The sequence below is a fragment of the Lacerta agilis genome, chromosome 3 (assembly GCF_009819535.1).
Source record: "Lacerta agilis isolate rLacAgi1 chromosome 3, rLacAgi1.pri, whole genome shotgun sequence".
In the NCBI taxonomy this organism is placed as follows: Eukaryota; Metazoa; Chordata; class Lepidosauria; order Squamata; family Lacertidae; genus Lacerta; species Lacerta agilis.
In genome coordinates this window covers 96,795,498-96,818,707 of record NC_046314.1, presented here as the reverse complement: position 1 = coordinate 96,818,707, position 23,210 = coordinate 96,795,498, and the positions used below count along the sequence as shown (strand labels likewise).

General features: G+C 41.2%; 1 protein-coding gene across 1 annotated transcript in view; it reads right to left on the bottom strand.

Annotated features, from left to right (window-relative positions):
* Positions 1-232: 232 nt before the first annotated feature.
* MTA3 (metastasis associated 1 family member 3) overlaps positions 233-23,210 on the bottom strand; it is a 121,586-nt gene continuing 98,608 nt past the window's right edge. Inside the window, 2 exon segments of the mRNA XM_033144869.1 lie at positions 233-364; positions 15,259-15,286. Of these exon segments, the coding sequence (XP_033000760.1) occupies positions 353-364; positions 15,259-15,286 (40 nt within the window). The 3' untranslated portion in view covers positions 233-352.

Here is a 23,210-nt window from a genome sequence, read left to right as displayed (position 1 = left end):
GACATATTCTCCTTATATCCCGGTTGCCTTACTTCAAGGCAGCCCTTATATTCATGGAAAAGTTCAAAACTGTGTTTTACTCTTTAATAAAACAAGACACAGCCTTTAACTGTCCTCATTGTATAAAGACACAGAAAGAACATTCTCCTGTCCAATTTCTGAAAATTCTCCTTTATAGGGTGGTGCTTTCAAAATAGCCACAAAACAGATTTTTCACTGTTGCATCTTCAGCTGTGAATGATTGCTCAAATTCTCTTGAGTCTCTTTGTGAGTCAGAAGGGACTTCACCTTCCTCAGAATTAAAGTGCACGGGGTCCTACAAGCTCTTTTCAGCTGTGATCGAGTAAACTGCTTACGGCGTTTTCTGTATGGGGGGAAAAGCAGAGAGATGGAGAGGTAAGCAATTTCTCAACAGGGATTTATATATTATTTTTATTATAAATACAAACCAGTTATTAAGCCAATCAGAGGACTGGGGATAATTAATGGAGAAAAGGATGGAAGTCAACTAAGATTTACTCAGAGTAGACCCCTGGAAAATAATATACATGACTACATTTGGTCCATCAATTCCAATAGATCTGGCTCTGTGTAAAACTTAATTGAACACCACCCGGGTTTGGGAAACAAAAGAAATTCACCTGGTTACAAACTTACTGACAATGCAATCCTATATATTTAGCCTGATCATAGAATCATAGAGTTGGAAGGGACCATAAGGATTATCTAGTCCAACCCCCTGCAATGCAGGAATCTTTCGCCCAACATGGGGCTCAAACCCACAACCTTGAGAGTCTCATGCTCTACCAACTGAGCTATCCCTGAGAATGTTATCAGAACAGCATGGTTGCCACTTCATGGTTGCTTCAGCAGTATTTGAAATGACAAAACTGCACAGGAAGGGCAACTCAGGTGGAAAGTTGCTGTGAAAACTTCTAAAGTGATTTAAGCTTCCCGCAGAATTTCACAATTCTATCCATTACCAGAGCAGAGTGGGATGCATCCATGTGACTAATATGGATGATCTAATTCGGTGTTTCTCAACCTGGGGTCCCCAGCTCCCATCATCCCTAGCTAGCAGGAGCAGTGGTTGGGGATGATGGGAGTTGTAGTCCAATAACAGCTGGGGACCCAAGGATGAGAGACACTGGTCTAATTGACTAAAGGTCTAAGTGGAGTGGACCATCTCCACTTGCATGTTCCACTAGGCTGGTCATTGAGATCATCCTGGTGTTGTTAGATTATAACCCCTATCACTTCTAATTACTGGCCACGCTGGCTGGGGCTGGGAAGAGGTGACGTTCAACAACATCTGTGTGCCTCTGTCCTAGGCACATGGGTGTGATCAATATTGCAAAGCGGTTTGCACCTCTTGAAGGAGATATGGAACACAAAATCCAGAACAGGAGCAACAACGCAGATTTGTTTTGATTATAAATGAGCTGTGCTCAAAATATGGCAGTCCTTAGTGAAATCTGTTAGCCTCAACTGCTGACTCCCTATAGCAGGCTTCCTCAACCTCGGCCCTCCAGATGTTTTAGGCCTAAAACTCCCATGATCCCTAGCTAGCAGGACCAGTGGTCAGGGATGATGGGGATTGTAGTCTCAACACATCTGGAGGGCCGAGGTTGAGGAAGCCTTCCCTATAGTTTTGGACCAGTCATGCTCCTCACAACATTCTTAAGGGGGCCATCACAGAAGGTAAGGGGTCAGGCCCCCTCTGTCCCCGCCCTATTTCAAACACTGCTCTTGACATTACTAGCTGGGTGCCAGAAACAAACTGACATAGTTGTCAGCAGCTACCAGGAATGAAATCCTGAGCCAGAGGATTATTTGCCATAGAAGTTATCACTCCAATCCAGGTAAGGAAATCCACTTGCGCAAGGTTTTGCATGCTTTGCAGTTGCTGGATGAGGATCCCTAGGTGTTGAATCTGATGCACACTTAAATGCTCATCTGAATGCAGATGCCATCTATAGTCTCTGTGCATTGCTTTCAGTGGAATGCACATCTGAGTGCAGATTCAAATGTGCACGCTATCCACATATAGCTGTATTAAGTTGCATATAAACACCTTTGCTTCTATGGGTGCTTTTTTAAAAAAATGAGCATTTTAGTCTTTAACATATTAGCTGGATTTCTGTGTGTGGATGAAGCAGCTAGGGATGTGAGACTTACTCCCCAAAGTAAGTGTGTACAGGATTGTGGGCTAACAGTGCAATCTTATATATATTGCATTGTTAGCCCACAATTCTGTACACACTTACATACGTATGCAGAAATACTGCAGAGTCGATTAGGCTTCCCTCTGCGTAAATGGGAATATGGTGGCAATCTGAAATTGGTACAAAATTCTAACAGTAAATAATACGTAGCCTGTCTACACTGTCCACAGAAAGCAACAAGTTTTCTAGTGGCAGAATAAAAAGTACCGGTAGTTGAAATGAAAAGATTTCACTTTAATGAAGGGAGGATAAAATAAAGTTCTATACACAAAATTCTGATTATAAATCAGTCAATATAGTACATGTTACAAGGCTGCAAATTTGTTATCATTTTCAGGACTAGTAGTTTGAGATGTTCAAATTTAGGAGAAATATCTTTTCTATACCAGAGAGAGAGGAAAAAAACAAATGTTTAAAATTCCATTCCCTTCTGCCTTCAGGCAGAACAGTTTTTCTCAAGCAATTTTAATAGGCACATAAGTGGGGAAATTATGTGAAAAAATAGGCTACATGAACAGATGAAAAAATTCTCTTTTATTATGAAACATTATCTTAATCTTTATGAAACATTATCTAATCTCCAGGTCCTTTCCGCCCTGCTTCCCTTACATCTCCTTAAGCATCTCACTTGAAATATTATGCTTTTCTGGAAATTAATAACACTACCCATTAAATTCATGTTATTTGAAGGGAGGGAGAATCAAAGATATTTTTTAAAAGAATAAAAGACAACACCTTGTCAAGAAGAGATAGAACCACGATTTTTTCACTTCATAATTATTTAATTTGGATTGAATAATGTTCATTGAATTTTTAATTTATACTATTCAGTCCAAATTAAATACAAATGGAGCCCATTTGCATTATTTTATTTCTTGAAGGATTGCACATCCTGAGCTAACATTCTCTGCTGTTCTTTTGTAAATGATTGTTTAATATGTATAAATGCAACACAGTGTTACCTGTTTCCACATTACAATAGCACATCTGAATTGCAGTCTTTAATGTTTTGCACCCCAAATGTGATCCAGTTTGTAAGATTCTTTATGAGCCCAGGAAAAAAGGCATTCATCATTAAGGTGGAGTGCAGATGAATGCATTGTGAGTTAAGGGTTGCATGGACTTCTACTCCCTCTCCGTGTGCTTCCTCCACACACCCCAAAATCTGTCCCAGAATATTGGGGGGGGGACCTAGAACAGATCTGGAGAGGCGTGAGGAAAGAGGAGAGGAGGAGGAGGTCTGGTTACACAAGGAAGCCTTTGTGCTTCCATTTTCCCTTGTGCTAATGGATAAATATTGGGACTGGGTTCCTTTCCATAATGAAGTGTATGCCTAGATATGACAAAAGAGATAACACAATGTATTGTGGCGCATTGTTACAAGACCATGACACATAGTATGTTCTGCTTCACATTATTATTTTTTTGTATATTTATTTTAAAAATATTTAAACATATTTATAAACACACACAAAAATGGAGAAAAGTGAATAAAGCAGGAAGTAGATTGAGATCTGCTGGTAGATCTCTGGGTGATTTGCTGTAGATGGGCAAGCATTGCTGATAGGGCTGTGCATGGTTCCCTGATCTGGTTATGGGCACAATTCAGATTCTAGATCAGTCCCAGCTAGGGATGATCCAGACCTGACCTGACACCCAGATCTGGATTATGATCCAGGAAAAAAAACAACAACCCATCTTCGGAAATCTCATTGACTTGCATGGGGAAACCAATATGGCTGTAAACTTCTTGCATTTTCTCATGGGCAACCTACTGGAGGTCGCATACCAACAGCAGGCAAGACCAGATGCAAAAATAGGTAGATCTATGGATGTGACCCTTACCTTTGTACAATAGGTTGCATTCCTGAGATACACAACTCAAGAGGTTCCTGCACACAAACATGCACACACACAATGTATACATCCAGTGCCACCAGTATCATTTTCCATGCCACACCATGCTATCAGCAGAGTATGGAAACAAGATGGGTCGCTCCAGTTTTAGGGACAGTGAGCACTGAGCAGTCCAGGATCTACTGCACTGGCATTATCAGTACTGTTTTTTATAACAAAAGAGGTGCCAGAACTAACCATGAACACCTCCCTTGTTCTCTTATAATGGCAACGGTGCCCACCTGAGAGGTGCCGGAACTGAGTTCCATTGAGCAGCAGCTGAAGAAAAGCCCTGGGCATTATCATGCTCCTTCAGGCCTTTTCTCATGATAAGGTTCTGGTAATTATCCCTGCATCCATGAGAAATAGATCTTAGTGATTCTTAAAGAGATCTTCATTAATCACATACATTCTCTGCCTGATTTCCCCCCTGCCTATTTTGCTCTGAGACTCTCAACACCTCCCTCGACTACTGGGTCCTGCTCAGGACAAACTTCTTAAAAACAAACATATAATGAACAGAATACAACAAAGGTGTTCACAGGAAACAGCTGTAAACATGGAAAATGGGAGTTGCATAGCCTTCCCTTACACTCAACACATTATTTGTTCTTTGTTTGTTTAAAAAAAAAAAGCTGAAGAGAACCTGGTTGTAGCCTTTAATGGCAAGGGAGAGGAAAGATAAAGATGTAACCCATTAATATTCTCTCTCTCTCTCTCTCTCTCTCTCTCTCTACATATATATATATATATATATATATATATATATATATATATAAACACAAAGGATGGGGAGGGAGGGAGTCAGCCATCTTTAAAATTCAATTTCCTGTGGTTTTGTCACAGTGTGTCTTTTTCTAAAGCAAGAATTCTTTATGTTTGCTAAATGAATTCAATATGCCTAAAAAGAGATATCATCTCGCATTGTTACGAGAGACCACCTATTCTAACTGTGGTTTGACCCCTTGGTTCTTTTGAAAACGTGCCTGAGGAGTGAGGGGCAGAGGAACTGCCGTTGACATTCTAATGAAATGCTCCGTGGATGCGATTCATCGCACCCACGTCGCATTTTGATGCAGAGTTGCATTTGCCTGTGCATGAAGATGTGGTCACACAGGTGTCCCTGCTTTAAGATGTAGAAAGCTAATCTGCAAAAACAGACAAGCTATTTGCACTGCATCTCCTTTGGTTCAGTTGTGACTGCAGAAACATGCACCTATACACCTGCCCCACAGACAGGATTTCTTCATTCCCCTTGCGCAGTGCAAGTTCTCACATGCATAAACTAGGACAGATGCATTTGTTTCTCACAATGGACCTACCGCACAGGTGAAACGGTTTCAGTATCTAGGTGACTAACAAGATACTGTGATGTATTTAGCAGTGCTTGAAGAATTCGATTTCTGCAAATTCCAGCGCAAAATGACCTGAGCTGCTTCTCCCAGCCTAATGAGCTGATGAGGATGCAGTCCTTTGGATTTTGCATTTGCCTGAATTTTGAAACACAGTTCAAAAAAGACTAAAATGTGCTTATATTAAATTTAGAAATGCAAACACTAAGATAAAGCACATAATTAAATGGGTATTGAAATACATACTTACGAATTTTCATGTGGATTAAAAAAAATAAGGCAGTAATGGGATGGAATGGACTTATGAAAGAACTCATGTGACATTGACACAGACTGGAAATAAGTTGATCCATCCAACCCTAACTGCATCACTTGTCATTGACAGTTAACATGTTTACTCAAAAGTAAGACCAGCTGTATCCAATGGAGTTTATTCCCAGTGTGCATAGGATTACAGCCTAAAAATGCCAAAACTGAGCCAAAGAATGGCTGGTGCAACCTTTACATCTCTCTGTTTCGATGTAAATGCAGCACAGTGTTATCTCCAGAAATGTAAATCTATTTTTACTCTAGTACATCTCAATTGCAAGCCTTAACATTTTGCTTCCCACCCCTATGCATGCTGTGTTGAGCTACATCTTGTGATAGAAAAGTGAGATAGAGCAGATGTTACAGACAGGAGGAGGGGAGAGTCTTTCAGAGTGGTTACTACACATTTGTGCATATAATTGGGTTTTTCTAACGTGAAAAAGGACAGTGTTTTGATAGTGTGGAAGAGGACAGAATAATGGCGGGGTGTAAAAGCAATTCTGAATAGTTCATCCAAATTACTACTCTGAGCAGCGACAATGAGTGAGGGAAGGCTTGTATCTCTTCTGCGAAAGGTGAGTTATAGCAGTAAAAAGGAAAAAAAAAAAACTCTTAATGAAAGAGACCTGCTAAGGAATCTTCATATTACACTACTTAATTCATATTACACTACATAAAGAAGATATTTAAGATAAAGAAAAATGATTTTTTTTCTATAGAGACACAGAAGTTAACAAAGTGTTATTCAGGACCGTTTCAGCTTCCTATCTTTGACATGACAAAGATAGCCTGAGTTAAATTCACAGTATGATGTGCATGTAAGATAGATAGATAGATCAGGGGTCAGCAAACTTTTTCAGCAGGGGGCCAGTCCACTGTCCCTCAGACATTGTGGGGGGCTGGACTATATTTTGAAAAAAAATATATGAATGAATTTCTATGCCCCACAAATAATCCAGAGATGCATTTTAAATAAAAGCACACATTCTACTCATGTAAAAACACACTGATTCCCGGACCATCCACGGGCCAGATTTAGAAGGCGATGGGGCCCCATCCGGCCCCCGGGCCTTAGTTTGGGGACTCCTGAGATAGATAGATAGATGATAGATAGATAGATAGATAGATAGATAGAGAGAGAGAGAGAGAGAGATAGATAGATAGATAGATAGATAGATAGATAGATAGATAGATAGATAGATAGATATATCAATTCATTAAGGGTTCTAAGACTCCAGTCCTCTGTGCGCTTACCTAGGAATAAGCTCCACTGAACAAGTAGGAATTACTTCTGAACAAACATGCAGAGGATGAGTGTTCTATAAACACAATCTGAACAAGCATGTTATAAGGTGGAGAAGTATTTGTGCTTGCAGTCAGTCACTGCTGGAACAGAAAACCTGATGGAGTAGAGCAGGCTTCCTCAACCTCGGCCCTCCAGATGATTTTGGCCTACAACTCCCATGATCCTTAACTAGCAGGACCAGTGGTCAGGGATGATGGGAATTGTAGTCCCCAAACAGCTGGAGGGCCGAGGTTGCAAAAGCCTGGAGTAGAATATGCAAACAGTTTGATTGCATATGAAAGAAACCCAAAATTAAAATTTCTGTATTCAGAACATTGCAAATATGCATCTATCATCAAAAGATCGTGAAAGCTGCAATCTTAACCCCATTGAATTCAATAGGACATTTCTGAGTAGGCATGGCTAGGAATGCATTGCAAATTATTACACACACACACACACACACACACACACACACTGCATGAAGGAACAATACATACAGAAAAAGCATGGGTTCAATTACTGTATATAAAAGAAATCATTTCTAAGCACCCACCCACCCACTTTTAAATTAATTTCAGATATTTGACATTTGAAATTGACAGCTGTATGTGATTGAAGCCATACTCAAGAGTTGACCCACTGAAATAAATGCCTAATTTCGACTTCCGGCGGCGACGCAATGGCGGAGCGGTCGTGGGTTGCCTCGGCTGCGAGGCGACCCAGCCCGTCCCGGGGGTTGGAGCCCCGCTACCGCTAAGCGGGGCTCCGATAGGGTGCGGGAAGAGCGTCCCGCACCCTGGGCTCCCCGGCTATGCCCACTATGGCTCCGAACCCTTCCTTCGCTCCCCCTGTAAAGGGGGAGTGGGGGTGAAGGGAAAACGGAGCCGGGCTTCAGGGGACAAGCCCCAACCGGGACGCGAAGCGGCGGTTGCCCCCGCGGTGTGCGTTAACGTTCTACCTGTCAAAGTTGGAGTTTAAGAATCCCGGTGTCGTGAGTATTGGATTGGATCTGTTTTTGTGCTGTGTTGACGACCTGGGGGACATTTGGAAAGGGAGCCTGCCTCTTTCCCTTCGGGAGATAGAAAATAACCAGCTTAAGAGACTGCTGTTACAGCGATGGCAACAAAGTATTTAAAATTTGATAAGTGAGACTTATGGTTTTTCCCTTTGGGGATTAAACTGGTGGACAGTACCTCTTTTAAAAATTTTTGGTTCTTGCGCCCTGGATTCGGGGAAAATGGCCGTGAAAGACTCTGACTGAATGGAAAGTTACTGGCAAGATGGAGAAGTCTGAGAACCGAAACTGCAATTTGACACCTATGCCCACTTCTGCCATGCTCGGCTTTGTTTTTGACTTGGTTACGAACTGTGAAATGACCCATGAAGAAAGGACTATTTTATTGAGACTGGAACTGCTCAACCGAAAAATGGAGATATTGAACTGTCATATGTCAAAAAAGTTATATCCCACAGAGGAGACTGTACAGGAAATGGCTGCATTGGAGGAGAGCCTTGGCACAGAACTGAAGGGGCTGATTGAACAACAGGATGAAAAGGTATGGCTACTCCGGAGTAATGGATCGTCCCTTGGGGGTGGCAGACCCAGGACGGAGAAAATTGTTACAACTAACTCCCGAGGTGAGAGCTTGGGAGCGAAGGTGAGAACTTTATGTTTATATTTACAAATAAAAGAAGAATGTGATGATGAACCGGAGAGGCTGGCGGAAAAGGTGTGCACCCCGATGTTCTATGCAAGGACTACTTCGGACTTAGTCTGGATCTGTGGTTATGCAAAGAAAAAGGATACTTCGAGGAGCAGCTCTGGAGCAAGACGACCAAAGAAAATGGACAGAAGGGGGATAGGGTGAATGATATTAAGGTATAAAGGAAAAGAATGTATTATGGGAACCTGAAACCGGTGTGTCAAGACTTTAAGTTTTTAGAGAAAGAAAAGAGGTACTCTAAATTTTTGTTATTAACAGCAGTTATAGTGAATGAAGATATTTGTTATGATTTATTTTGAAAATAAGGGGATAAGAACCAGAATCTTGTGTGGAATTAATATTAAGTTATAACATGATCTGATCTATGTTAAGTTAAGAATGGGAAAATATTGTTTATTATGAAACAAGATTTGTTAAAAAGAAGCTTTTGAATTTAATTTTTAGATATTTGGATTTTTTAAGATCAAGATGGTATAAGACGTTATTAAAGTAATATTTGGGATTGGAACCGAAGGTGAAAAGGCAGGGGAAGTCTGTACCAAGATTCGACCAAGAAATTTTTTTTTTTACAGCATAAGAAGAAGAAATATTGGTATTTGTGTATTTGTTTATTTCTAGTTGGGGGTGGGTTAATGTGGGTGTTATATTTGTATGTTGTTTGTTGTAAAACCAATAAATTCTTATAAAAAAAAAATAAATGCCTAATTTCAGTGGGCTCAACTCTGTGTATGACTTCATTGGGAACAACCCAAGAGCTATTAACTGCATTAGTGAAACAACCAGTCTCCAACTCTCCCATGCATTTTTGCATGTACCGTAATACTAGGTTTTTGGAAACTTTCACCAAATTAATCACCTCCCACAGCCTGCTCAACCAATTCCCTTTTTTAGCTCTCTACTGCCTTTTGCAATGTTTAGCAAACATCAATCTTGCTGCTGTTTAGTAAGCAAAAGACTGGCTTCTGAATATTTATAGAAGGATTAGCTTTCCTATTATGAAATAAACATAATAATGAATTGGGAATAACTTGTAAGAGACTATGTTGATTATGTTAATTATCATTTTCCTGTACTGAATTGCCATTCTGCATTTTCACCACACACTTTCCTAAACAGACTCTCTAATCAGAACCACATTCCCTTGTGAACTGAATACCTTGGCCGCTAAAGAAAGGTTGCACAAGAGACAGCTGAGGAACTCATCCTAATGTTCACAAGTCATCACATGTAGATCAGAGCAGGTCAACAATGTGTTCATTTGGCTTAATGAGTTTTAATAGTTTCAAACAAAATGGCCAATGCTTGCTCAGTTTGGGAACATTTGTTTTAATATGTTTGCGATCTGGTTGAGACAGGGCTTAAGTGCAAATAATTAAATACTTGTATTTGAAATTACTTTTGGGGGGGAAATATTCATGACATTTGCATTCATCAGTATCAGAGGGACCGAGGATAATCTCACTTGCATTTTAATGAGAAACTGCCTAAATTTGCACTTCTCAAAACAATATGTGGACCAAAACAAAATTATCCTTTGGAAGGTGCATTGCTCTGAATTTTGTGGTGCAATTCTCCAACCAAGCAACATGCACAAAAATGCAAACATCAGTGAAAAATAGCATACAAAATGCATTATATTAGACAAAGATATTTCCACAAATCTGCATATTAATCAAAACTGCACACTAAAATGTGTTCATTGTGAGAAGTCGGCCCTGCAACACAGATGAATTATAATGAGGATTTGCTAAAAATTATGCGAATTGCTGCAGAAATGTGGCAAACTGAATTTAAGGTTGGAAAAAGTAGAAACTGGGAGAAATTGAACTGACAGCTCTGCATTATTATTGTTGAAAATCCTTATGGCAGTGCTTGAAAAAGATGTGTGTGGTTTTTTTAAAGAAGCTGCTCTTACACTAAATCAGGCTATTGGTCTATAAAGCTCAGTATTGCCTGCAGTGACTGATATCAGCTCTTCAGGGTTCTAGACAAGGGTCTAGTCCGTCCAACTCTTCTTGGAGATGCCAGGGGCATTTTGCATGAAACCATGCATCCTACCACTGAGCTAGAGCCCTTTCCAACTCTAGAACATGTACAATTCTATAAAATTTAAGTTTTATTGAGATTGCTCTCAGAACCGTCTATTTAACACCAGTGTGACACGCTCTGGTGATGGCTGTAGTACCATCAAGTCTGGAAAGCAGCCCACAATATGGAGCAAATTCCATCAACATCTACTCAAGAAACCCTTTCCCCAGTGTCTCTTTGTTCAGAGCCTTATGGAGTACCCTAAGCAGAGATTTCACATGACGGGGGTCAGGCAGTGGGGAAGTGGAAACTTCAAGGAAATGTCCTATGAGGCATGATTGGTCCTCACTGCAAAGGCTCTTGTGGATGACAGTCTGAGTGGCTTACAATTTATGATATTCTAAAGCAAATGCTCCAGGGTGCTTCAAGAAAGCCAGAGCATCATGGCAAGAGACTGTTGCATAAATGAGGTGCTGTTTTCCATCATCGGGGGAGCTCATTTTCCCTCCCAATAATATTCTGCTGACCCATCATCAATATTTATGCAAGGAAACTACTCTCTGTAAACTCTCAAGTATTTCTGGGAACTTCAAACCAGCTTTATTTTAAAATAATGGAGCACTGTTATTACTTGTGGCATCTGTGGCACAGGCCACCTGCATATGATAATTCACATTTTGGTAATCAATGAGGTATAATGGTTAGATTGTCAAATCTCCCGCAGGTCAGCCACCAATTCTCAGAATAACCTACCTCACAGGTTCTTGCTGTGATAACCATAGCTGTCAACTTTCCCTTTTTTGCGGGAAATTCCCTTATTCCAGTGCCGTTTCCCATTGCAAAAAAAGGGAAAGTTGACAGCTATGGTGATAACACAGAAGGAAGAACCATGCAATCAGCTTTGAGCTCCGTGGATATCAAAAGTAAGAATTTTATAAAACAACCTCCCAATTAGATTACTGTAATGCATCGTGACTAATTTACTGACTGAGCTTTTGCTTGGGACTGTCCAGAAACTGCAAAATACAGCACCAGAGCTTGTGGTTATCGCTGCTGCAGGTCCTTAATGAAGTATTTGAAAACAATGCAAAGAAGAATTTTTTTGTGTGTGTGTGTTTGTTTTTTTAAAGTTAAAAAGTTTATTGTTCCGCTATTTTATTCTCTGCCCCCCTGGACTCCTTTGGTGGGAAGGATGGGATTGTGTGTGTGTGTGTGTGTGTGTGTGTGTGTGTGTGTGTTTATATATATAACATACACACACGCTAAGACAGACTATTGGTCTATCTAGTGCAGCACCATCAACACTGATTGGCAACAGCTCTGGAGATGATGCCAGGGACTGAACCTGGAACCTTTTGCATGCAAAGCTTGTGATTTAGCCCTGGACTACTGCCATTTAATGGGAGTATAAAGGTACACAACACAGCACATAGTTAAACTATGTTATTTCCCACCAAAAGATATGGGGGTGGCCACTGATTTAGATAGTTTTATTAAAAGAGGATTAGACAAGGTGAAGAAGGCTATCAATTACTACTTTTCACGATGACTATTTATTACTTCTAGTATCCTCTGAATGGCAATTGCTGGGGAACGCCATCAATTGCTGTTGCACTCAGGTCCTGATTCTTATTTTATTCTTAATCTAGCATCCAGATGGGAATTGTGCCAGGTCATTGGAGAGACACAGTGGTCAGATTATGCCTCTCTCCCCCAACTTGACTTTATTTTCTTTACATGTGAAGCTGTGGGTAAGCTTTTTAGCAGACCTCGATTAAAAGTTGGCAGGGTCAACAGACAAGCCGACTTGGAGGGGGTTGTTCATTGTGTATCCCATTGCTTGGGCATTTAGAAAAATGGATGCATGGGTCTATTAGATATTGTAGACCCAGTTTTCACTATCACCATTGCCTTCTGCACAGAGAAAGCACCTAGAATTATAAAAGCAATGGAGGAAGGGAAGAGGCAAAAGTAAGTTCATATACTGAAGTCAAAGAGGCAGCCTAGCATTAAGATTTGCAGCTTCAATTTCTAACAGTAGAATCCAATAAGAGAGCAGGTACTTTTAAATTAAAGCCATTACATATGTGCCATATTTTAATCTTGAAATTAAATGCGGCAGTGTTCAAAGCTACTGGACTTTCTCTTGGTTCACTGTGACACTGTTTATTATCTAGCCTCTTGGTTTTTTTATTATAGCTAGTGTACATGTCTGAAGGGTTCCCCCCCCCCCCACCCCTGATTTCTTGTACAGTGAAGTTTGCTTGGCTGCAAAACAAAGTAATTCTAATCCCTTCAAGTTGCACAAAATTACAGACACAGCTTGGAAACTTTTTTACAAAATATTTTGCAGTGTTTCAAGCACTAAGTTAAGTCATCTGCGGTTTTCCACACCAGGCTAAGTAGCTGAACCTCTGTGACTAAGCAACTATATAGATATTGGTATAGATTATGGGACGATACCACAAAAGCCCTCCTGGATTGAACCTGGGACCTAGTGCATGCACAAAAAAGATGGAGCTACAACCTTTCTAGGCTTCCTGCAGCCCTGCCCTTATTCCCTTTCTACCATTATACTGTCTTCTTGGCTTGCTGCTTAAGATGTCCACCCTGCTGCCAATTGAGCAGGTTACGATCAGGAAAAGACTTAGAGGGAGATGTTCAGGGCTCCATTCAGCAGAATGAGCAGGAGAACACACAAATGCATTAGGGCTGGCTTGCCACATTTTGAAGTAAGCGGAGAAAAGAAATACATGTTACCATCTAAAAAGCCCCCACCTAAAGGTTCATTGTCCAGGTTCTAATATCAAACTGCACCACTGGCCCAGTGCTCATTTCCCTGTGTTGCTGGCTCACCATAAGTTCTGGAGGCTCTCTGACCCTGTTAAAGTAAAAATGGTTTCTGTAGTATTTGTTTCCTCCTCTTTGCCCCACAATTCTCATTCCTGGTTGGAATCACTTCTCCTCTGCTGTTGGCTGCCTAGACTCTGATATAGCCCCAAATCCCCAAACATGCCCTCATAATCAATCCCAAGAAATTCTCACCAACACCAGCTTCCTACTGCATAGTCTCCAAGTGTCCCAAAAATGCCGGAATTGTCATGAAAACCCTTAAGGCTTCTCAGTTTGTCGTGTAGAGCCTCAAATTCCCATCTTTGTTAAAGGTACACTAACCAGAAATGGCTCCATTTTGGGGGAAGCAGGAGGAAGAGAGAGTTGGTTACTGAGACTGCCTTCTCCTCCTCCTCCGCTGCCACCTCCTTTGCTGCTGCTCCTAGGAGTCGAAGAAGGTGGGGTTGGGGGGAAAGGGAGGGAGCCAGGCAGACCGGCCAGCTGGCCAGTGTAGCAGCAGCAGCAGAAACAGGAGGAGGAGGAAGGTGACAGGGACACCACCAACACTGCTGTTCCCACCACGGGAGGCTGCAACTCTCCAGCCAGGCGGGAGCCCAGTCATCCATCCAGCCGGTCATGCCAGATAAAAAACAGGAAGGCAGTCAGACTTGAAGAGAAAGTGGCGGCTGGATGAGACCCTGGGCAGAAACAGGCCCTGGGGGTGATGGGGAAAGGTATAGCTGGCTGAGGGTTGTGGGGGACAATGAGGTTATGGGGGGTGGGGTGAGTGCTGGAGCAAGATGGGCTTCCGAGGGTTGTCTGTATCATCAAAAACTTTAATAAAAAAATTAATGTGCAAAAGAAAGGAGGCAGCAGTCATACTGATGTAGAATAGAATGTCCCTATTTTTATCTGAGGAATGTTAGAGGGTATGCTACTGAATTACTTAGCTGGGGAGCTGGAGACCCAGCCCTGTGAACATTTCATTGCCTAACAGTCAGGAGGCTTTGCAACCCGAAGAAAGGAACCCAGCCTGATCTGGATGGTACAGTTTGGAACAATGCAATTGTCTATATACGTCTACTCAGAAGTAAGCCCTACTGAGTTCAAAGGGGCCTACTCCCACGCAAGTGGGTACAGGATTGAAGCATTAAGATCCTGATCTGGAGCAATAGGGAAAGGTGTCAAAGCTGCTGTTAAAACTTCATAAACGCAAACCCACTGAATCTCTTACTTCTTGGGATATTTGCTAAAACACTTGCAATATCCTCCCTTTTTCCACTGGGTCAATTAAAGACAAGCAGAAGAGGATTAAGTGGTACTTAAGACCTATTTCCACGCCCCCACTTTCTAGAGAGTTCCAGATATCTCAAATAAAAGCAGGAAAATGATTAGCACAAAGCAGTATTACAGACCCGGGAAGCCAATTGTTTGGGGATAAAAGGTACCTTGAGAATTACAAATGGTTTCTGCAGTGTGGTGAGACTACTGTGAGCCCTCTTAAGTGAATTACTAGCATCAAAAGGTAAAGCTGTGCAGACTTATAAAATGGAAGGTCATGTTGCTGTTTTAGTGAATATGCTCCCAGTGGAGTAGGCACTTACCATGAGAAGGTTTCTAACTGCTTCCGCACTGAAATGAAACAAGCATTGAGTCATTCAAGAGTCGTTCTAGACACAGATATGCTTATTGGCCCACTGAAGGAAAGTCTTCAGCAGGAATGGGGAACCCGTAACCTTCAAGGTGCTATTGGACTCCCATCTCATCAGCCCCAGCCAGCATGGCCAATGGTCAGGAATAATGGGAGGTACATTTCAACAACAACTAAAGGGCCACAGTTTCCATATTTGTTGGCCACTGGTCATGCTGAATGGGGGTTGGAGTCCAACAGCATCTGTAGGAATACAGTTTCCCCATCCCTGGTCTACAGAAACAACTGGCTGATTTATACACTGCACAGCCAATCATTTTCACATGTTGCTCAAAACGGGAAAATGTTAAGAATGATGAATCTAGTAGTAGTTTATTTAACATAGAAGAATGGTAAATGTTTCAATCCTAAACTCATTTGCTAGGGAGCTAAACCCCACACAGTGGGAGTTACTTCAGAGCAAACATGAACAGTATTGTACTGAAGCTTACCAAAGCAGGGGAAATTATATATATAAATATATATATATATATATATATATATATATATATATATATATATATTCATATATATATATACTCATATATCTGAATCCCACTTTTTCCAGCACATGAGCTGTTCAATGCTTTTTAACAATGATCAATGAAATATTCCACATGGTCTCAACAACTTATGAACACCAGCTATGGTCTCTGGACAAGAGGCAAATGACTGACTTTTATTTGTTCATCCTTGTTTGCATCCTGTACACATAAGTCCATTCTCCCTGCTCCAGAGCACTTAAAATTTCACCAAAATATATGTAAAGATGTCCTTTAAGCGACAGCCACTGCATTTCACTGCTCTGTAGCTATGCTCTTATCACCTTTTCCCTAAAGCTCTGAAAGGTGAGTAACTATTCTGCCTTGTGTGTGTGTGTGTGTGTGTGTCTTCTCCCCCCATCCACCCAGATTCCTCTCACCTGTCCAAAGCAATTCCCAGCAACACTATCTATTTACTGGTAATTTATTTATTTTAAAAATAACTACTTAAATCCTTTGGCTGCTTTTTATGTTAAGATATAATAAGATATTTTCTGGAATGATGGGTAGTTATCACCTGAGTCAACGAAATGACTCAGGTGGTAACTACCAATGAGACCTTGGCATTAATAATAGCCCATGTCCAACATAATAAAGCCTGTCTCAATCATAACTGAAAAAATGTGGGATTTAGGCTGCAATCCTGTACCCATTTCCGGAAGAGTAAGTTCCCTTGAAGTTAATAGGAATTACGAGTAGACACGTGGGATTCCATTGCTAGTAATCAGGAGTAGTGCAATACTTAGACTGGCTGCATGCTTCACAGGGCAAGCACATTTCTGGGAGCACACCAATGGTCAGGGCTGGCCAATCCGTGAGGCAAGATGAGGCGACTGCCTCAGGCAGCAGAATCCACAGGGGCAGCAGATCCAGCCTTCAAGGAATGCAGAGTCCACGGCCTTTGTTGTCACAGCTCCTTGGGGCCAGATCTGCTACTTCCTTGGCAGCCCCCCTATCCCCAGTGCTGCCTCTACAGTGGTCTCCTGGTGAATACTGCTGGTCTCCTCCTCCAATGTAGTTTTGTTTTTGTTTTGGTTTTTTGCCCTTGTTCTTGAAGTAGATCTTCACTCACTCCTTCTTCCCTACAGGGAGTGGGGCATTTTGTGGTTCACCTCAGGTGCCAAAATGTCTTGGGCCATCCCTGCCAATGAGACGTCATTGTTTCTGAAAGCAAACACGTAAGGTGCATGTCCTAGGTCCAAGAGGCAAGACCAATCAGAGCTTTTAAGATCACCTATGAGGATATTTGACGGTTCAGTTCTGTCATTTCCTATACACGTCTACTTAGAAGTTAGTCACATTGAGTTTAGTCACATTGAGATTTATGGTATAGGACTGCAGCCTAAACGTAATACTCTTCAATTTAACCTCATGGTACACTAAAGTCTGCTTTAAGTGGGTAGCTCTGTGAAGGACTTATGATGATGGCTCATAACTGCCTTAAAATAATGGTGTAATGTTGAGAAGTCCAGTCCGTATTTTACATATGTTTCAAATCACCAGGATCTGGAGCAATCTTCCAGTCTAGGTCTTACAGAAAGCTCCAGAGACTAGACCCAAAAGCAGCTGAAGGACACCGATTTATGGCAGGCTTCCTCATGCATAACGTTGATTTGAATTCGTTCTAAATGTAAGGCAAGAGTCATCTAATGAATCCCATCAACACAAGCCATGCATAAGAGCTGCAGCCTGCATGACAGGGCTTCCTCCCATGCCCCAACAGTGTCCCCAAAATGGGGTCATGGAGGGTTCAGGAGAACCCTCAGAGCAGTGATGGAGGTGGTTTGGGGGGGTTGTTCTATCTGGCAAGCTCCAATGCTTGCCCTGATTGGATGTTTGCCATAGCACAATGTTGAATTCCAGTGTTGAATTCAACAGTGTTGACCTTAACAAGGGGAAGAGAGGAAGCTGCCCTTGGTCCATCTACCTCAGTATTATCTACATACACCCACTGATAGAAGGAAACATTATCAACCCTACCTGCACATGCCAAGGATTGAACCTGGGATCTTCTGCATGGAAGTAGATGCCCTTCTACATATTACTAAGTTACTAAACTATAACTCTTCAATCCCTACCAATTCTGCTAGTCTAAATTTACTACGTTTATTCTGTATGTATGATATTTATTTTATACATGCAAATTACAAATTTATGGCATTTTTAAAAGGCATAATATGGTTCAATCATGCAACCAACTTCATCATTCATTTTCATGGTAATGGTCCTTGCATTATGAAGTTTAAACAAATCCAAACTGTCATTCAGAGTCACATTGCTCCTGAAGTTCTGGCTAATGCAATATGATTTTTTTCTATACTCTTTGGTTATATAAAAACCAAGAGTGGCAATTTAGCACAATGAAGCCAATTTTAAAAACATAGTCATTCCCTGCATTAAGCTAAAAAAAGACATTTACAAAAGAACGTATATTACAGCTATTTCGTTTGAGGACAAGAAAGCCTAAAATGAGCCTGGGTTAGCAAAACACAGCTAAATTAAGACATATTATATAGGCTCATAGTACCTTGAAGTTCTTGAAAATATATAGAGATTAACAAGCAACTGCAAACTTTCTCTGCATGGGCAGTTTATTGGGGTGATGAATCGCAGGCTAACTACTGAAAAATATTGACAGGTTATTACACCTCCACCCACTCCATTCCCTTGTAGGGTCCAGGATTCCAAGAGATTATTCACACATAATTTCTCATCTCAATATTACACAATACTACAGATCTAGCAGCTAAATGTGTAAACTGAATCCAGAAATATATATATTGCATTTTCACTGCAAAGGCACTGTGTGTGTTCAGTCAATGCATGGAGGAAGGAATGGCTCCACTAGCAGCCACATTTGTCGATTGTAGCTTTTCACCAGACCAGTGCATGCAACCTGTGGATGAGTTTTGCTGCTGCAATACCTCTTCTCTTGCACATAGTGATTGCACACAGATGTAGATAGTCTGTGAAGAGCCAGCGTTTCCTAAATATGGGCTGCAAGATCTGCAACTGCTCAATCATCACTCAGTGTTGTAGTTCATCAGGTGATGAGAACGTGCCTTAAAATCTATGTGTGTGTGCATTCACTCTGAACTTGTGTCTTGTACAAATACAGCAATCAAACAGATACACACACACACACACACACACACACACACAAACACACACACACACACACACACACACACACAAACAAACAAACACACCAATAGAAATGAAGATTGAAGAGACTGAGGAAATAATTTAGTTTGCAGAGGACTTAATATTGATTCAGAACATCCTGACTTTCTTTTCATTAAGGGCAGGGTTGTGGGAAACCAGAAGTAGAGTAAATGATCTACCTTTTCCCCCACAGTCCTTCCTTGCTTCTCTTTAACAGCGAAAAAAGTCAGAATTTCTAGAATAATTCCACCCTAGATACCCGGGTACAATATTAGAACAGGGAGGCTGGAACAAGCCAGCCTGAAAAATGTACCAATAAGCTGATAAAGAATGGTTTCTGCAGTACAGAAGTAAAGGGCCTAGAAAAATTTTCCATAGGGGTTTTGCATTATCAAGAGAATGTTGTAACATTGCTATTTTCATGTAATGTTTCCACACACAAAATATTTTCATTTTTCTTGGATGTATTCATAAAGCACTTTAGAGATTAGAGAACTCATGGTGGACAATGGTAACAATATTGGAAACCTATATTCTGATTTAAAGTACCCACCCTCCTCAAGTGAGCATCTCTGATCAGACCATACTTCTGGAAGTCCACGATAGACAGATTATCATGTTTTTTGTTTTGTTCACTAATAAACATTTTGAAGTTAATCCTTCTTTAAAACAACAACAACAACAGAAGAAGAAGAAGAGTTTGGATTTGATATCCCGCTTTTCACTACCCGAAGGAGTCTCAAAGCGGCTAACATTCTCCTTTCCCTTCCTCCCCCACAACAAACACTCTGTGAGGTGAGTGGGGCTGAGAGACTTCAAAGAAGTGTGACTAGCCCAAGGTCACCCAGCAGCTGCATGTGGAGGAGTGCAGACACGAACCCGGTTCCCAGATTACGAGTCTGCCGCTCTTAACCACTACACCAAACTGGCTCTGAGAGACTTCAAAGAAGTGTGACTAGCCCAAGGTCACCCAGCAGCTGCATGTGGAGGAGTGCAGACACGAACCCGGTTCCCAGATTACGAGTCTGCCGCTCTTAACCACTACACCAAACTGGCTCTGAGAGACTTCAAAGAAGTGTGACTAGCCCAAGGTCACCCAGCAGCTGCATGTGGAGGAGTGCAGACACGAACCCGGTTCCCAGATTACGAGTCTGCCGCTCTTAACCACTACACCAAACAACAACAACCCCACAATATCACACTTTTTTCTTTGCTTTTCACAATACCACACATTGGAATTCTATTTTGGCATTGTTGTATATAATTAATAAATATAAATATAAATATAAATATAAATATAAATATAAATATAAATATAAATATAAATATAAATATAAATATAAATATAAATATAAATATAAATATAAATATAAATATAAATAATAAACAACATGGAGCGGGCTGCCAAAATGGGCTGATAGTGTCAGAAGCTGCAGAGGCTAGAACTGGCTACATACCCAATTGTCCCAGTTACCATCCCCATCCCCCATGATTGTGGTGGTCTTTTTGGCCACCACAATCTCATGCCACAATCTTCTCCCCAAAGAACACTTTTTTGGGGTGGGGCAGGACGACCTTGTGCAGCATCCCAAAACGTGTGCTTTTGGGTGCCATGCCTGAAAAAAACACTTTTTAGGGGCCGTTATCTCAAGCAGGTCACGTGACTCACGTGGGAGTGCGGGCATGGAAGGTAGTGTCCTTGTTTTTCATTGCAACGTGTTGCAGGGTATGTGGGTGGTTCTAGTTCTGTTTGCATCTTTACACAGAACCCAGGGAGAACTGCATCTTGGAACACACAAAGAGAGGAAGCTGCCAGTCCATCAGTTCACTGACCTTGGTATTATCTACTATGACTGGTAGTAGCATTCCAAGGTTTCAGACAGAGCTCTTGCCGAGCCCTACCTAAAGATCCCAGGGACTGACTCTATGTTCTACCACTGAGTCATAGCTCTTCCTGACATCTTCCAACTGTGGAGTATTCTTAGGCTCTGGACTGGCTCCACTTACCCAGGTTGAGCCTTTCTAGACAAATCAAAGGCATGTATGTTTATTTGTCTGCAGTGATCTTGTCTGAGCTACAGCCATCTTCCTGCCTCGGTTGTGTTTCTGTACATCCTTCAGCTCAGTCTCAGGGCTTGGTCCCTCAACTCTGACTCCCCAGCTCTGCGCTGCCTCTTGGTTCACCTCTAACAACTGCCTGTCCCTGGCACCGGGGTCAAGTCTTCAAAGAAGAAGAAAAAAGCCAAAACTCCTACTGTTAGTCCCTTGCAGGACCCAAAGCTGCATCCCATTTATTGTTGACTGTCAGCAGCATAAAGTGTCCATAAAATAGGCACTGAAAACAAATAAATAATTGTGAATTACTAACAACATAGTCCCAGCATTAGATAAGGCTCCTTTTCCAGCTTAATAATTTCCAACAGTGCAACAATTAACGTTTCACCAGTGGGGCTGGGGCAACTGTTCCAAAAATGCCCTTAGATACGTGGCTGCGTATGTGAGCCCAAACACATCAGCCAACTGAATATGAAATTTTATAGTGGAGATATTTTCCATGCAAAGGCTAGGTGCAGAACTAATAATGCAGGGCACTGTCTTCAAAAGACAGTGATTTTCAAGGGCTGCTAAGCTCCACTTGACCAGAAAAAGTAACCTATATATACCCAGTGTTGGTTCCCTAAGCCATCCTTTTGCATGTTGCTAATTTGAGCAGCGCCAGGATCTAGGAAAAGTTCGTAAAAACACTCTGCTTCATAAAACACATTACATCATTGATAGTAACCTGTGATCAAGTTCGTGTGGAAGAAAGATTTAAGATGAGCTGCCATTATTCAAATTCTGAAGCACCCAAATGTACTGTGAAGATTTTCCAGTCCATGTCCAAGTAAATCTACCGGTAAGTAAAAGAAACCTTTGGAAACTTTTCATATTGGCGACACACTTTTTAGACATGCATCATTTTGCGACACAGTAATTCAATTTTACTAGCAAACCAGAGGTTAAACTAACCCCTTTCCAGCCCAGCGAGGAGCGCGGGGAGCATTTGCGCAACACACCTGCACATGACAGCCGACACACTAATGTGTCACGACACACAGTTTGGAAAGCTCTGCATTACAATAACTTCAGGGCACACTGGTGTTTCTCACAGCAAACGTGCAACAGGTTAACAAAATAACTGAATAGGTTAATTGCCACAGGTGTCCCCAACATTTGCACACAGTTATTTATAGAGGTATGTGTTCTACATCCACGTTTAGTAGCTTGCTGCTGGAAACACCAGCATAACAAGTTTCTCCTGGAGCAATCAGTATGTTTGAAGCTCTCTACTCTTCCAAACAACGGCATATGGAAATATTCAAGAAGTTATTCCTGATTTTCCAACTGCTTTCAAGCTATTTGGATAAATGAAGCTGTTCTGTAAATATTCATCCATGTACCTATGTATAATCACACACAGAGAGATAGAGAGATGCGTCTCAATCTAAAATAAATTTGCCAGTTTCCCCTGCATTTTAAAGGGATTGTGTTGCATCATCAAAAACCATCACTGAATGAGCTATAATTGAGGGAATCCATGGCAATCAGTGCACTGGAAGCATTTGCACTCAGAAATCTTTGTGCTTGTAAATAAGAATGGAAATATATTTTTTTTTTTAAGGACTAAGCAAGGGTAGCACTTCAGGAACAGGCTGCCTTTGGTTCTTTATACAGAGATAAATAATGGTCAGGTAATGAAGAAAAGATATTGGGAAGAATAAAAATCCCACAAAATAAACTAAGAACAAACCATGTTCACCCTCTGAAAAACCCACAGCTTTTATATCTACCTCTTGGCCAGAGTACAAAAAACCAAGTGCTAAATTTCCTAAGTGCTAAATTGTGGGGAAATGTTTATTCTTCGGTCATATGATGGAAAGTGAGGAACAGATATTTACAATAGCCTCTCTTTCTAGCACAGAATAATAGCATGAAGGATCTTTTGCCTATTTGAGATACTGATATTGGATCGCCGATCACAGTCTTTCTACGGATTTAAATGTGCCTATAAATATTACCGTAGCACTTGATGGAGACTGTTTCAGTGTGTTTGACACCTGTGGGAATTGACTAACTGGATCCATCATATGCATAAGAATACATTTCGGCATTCTCAGAA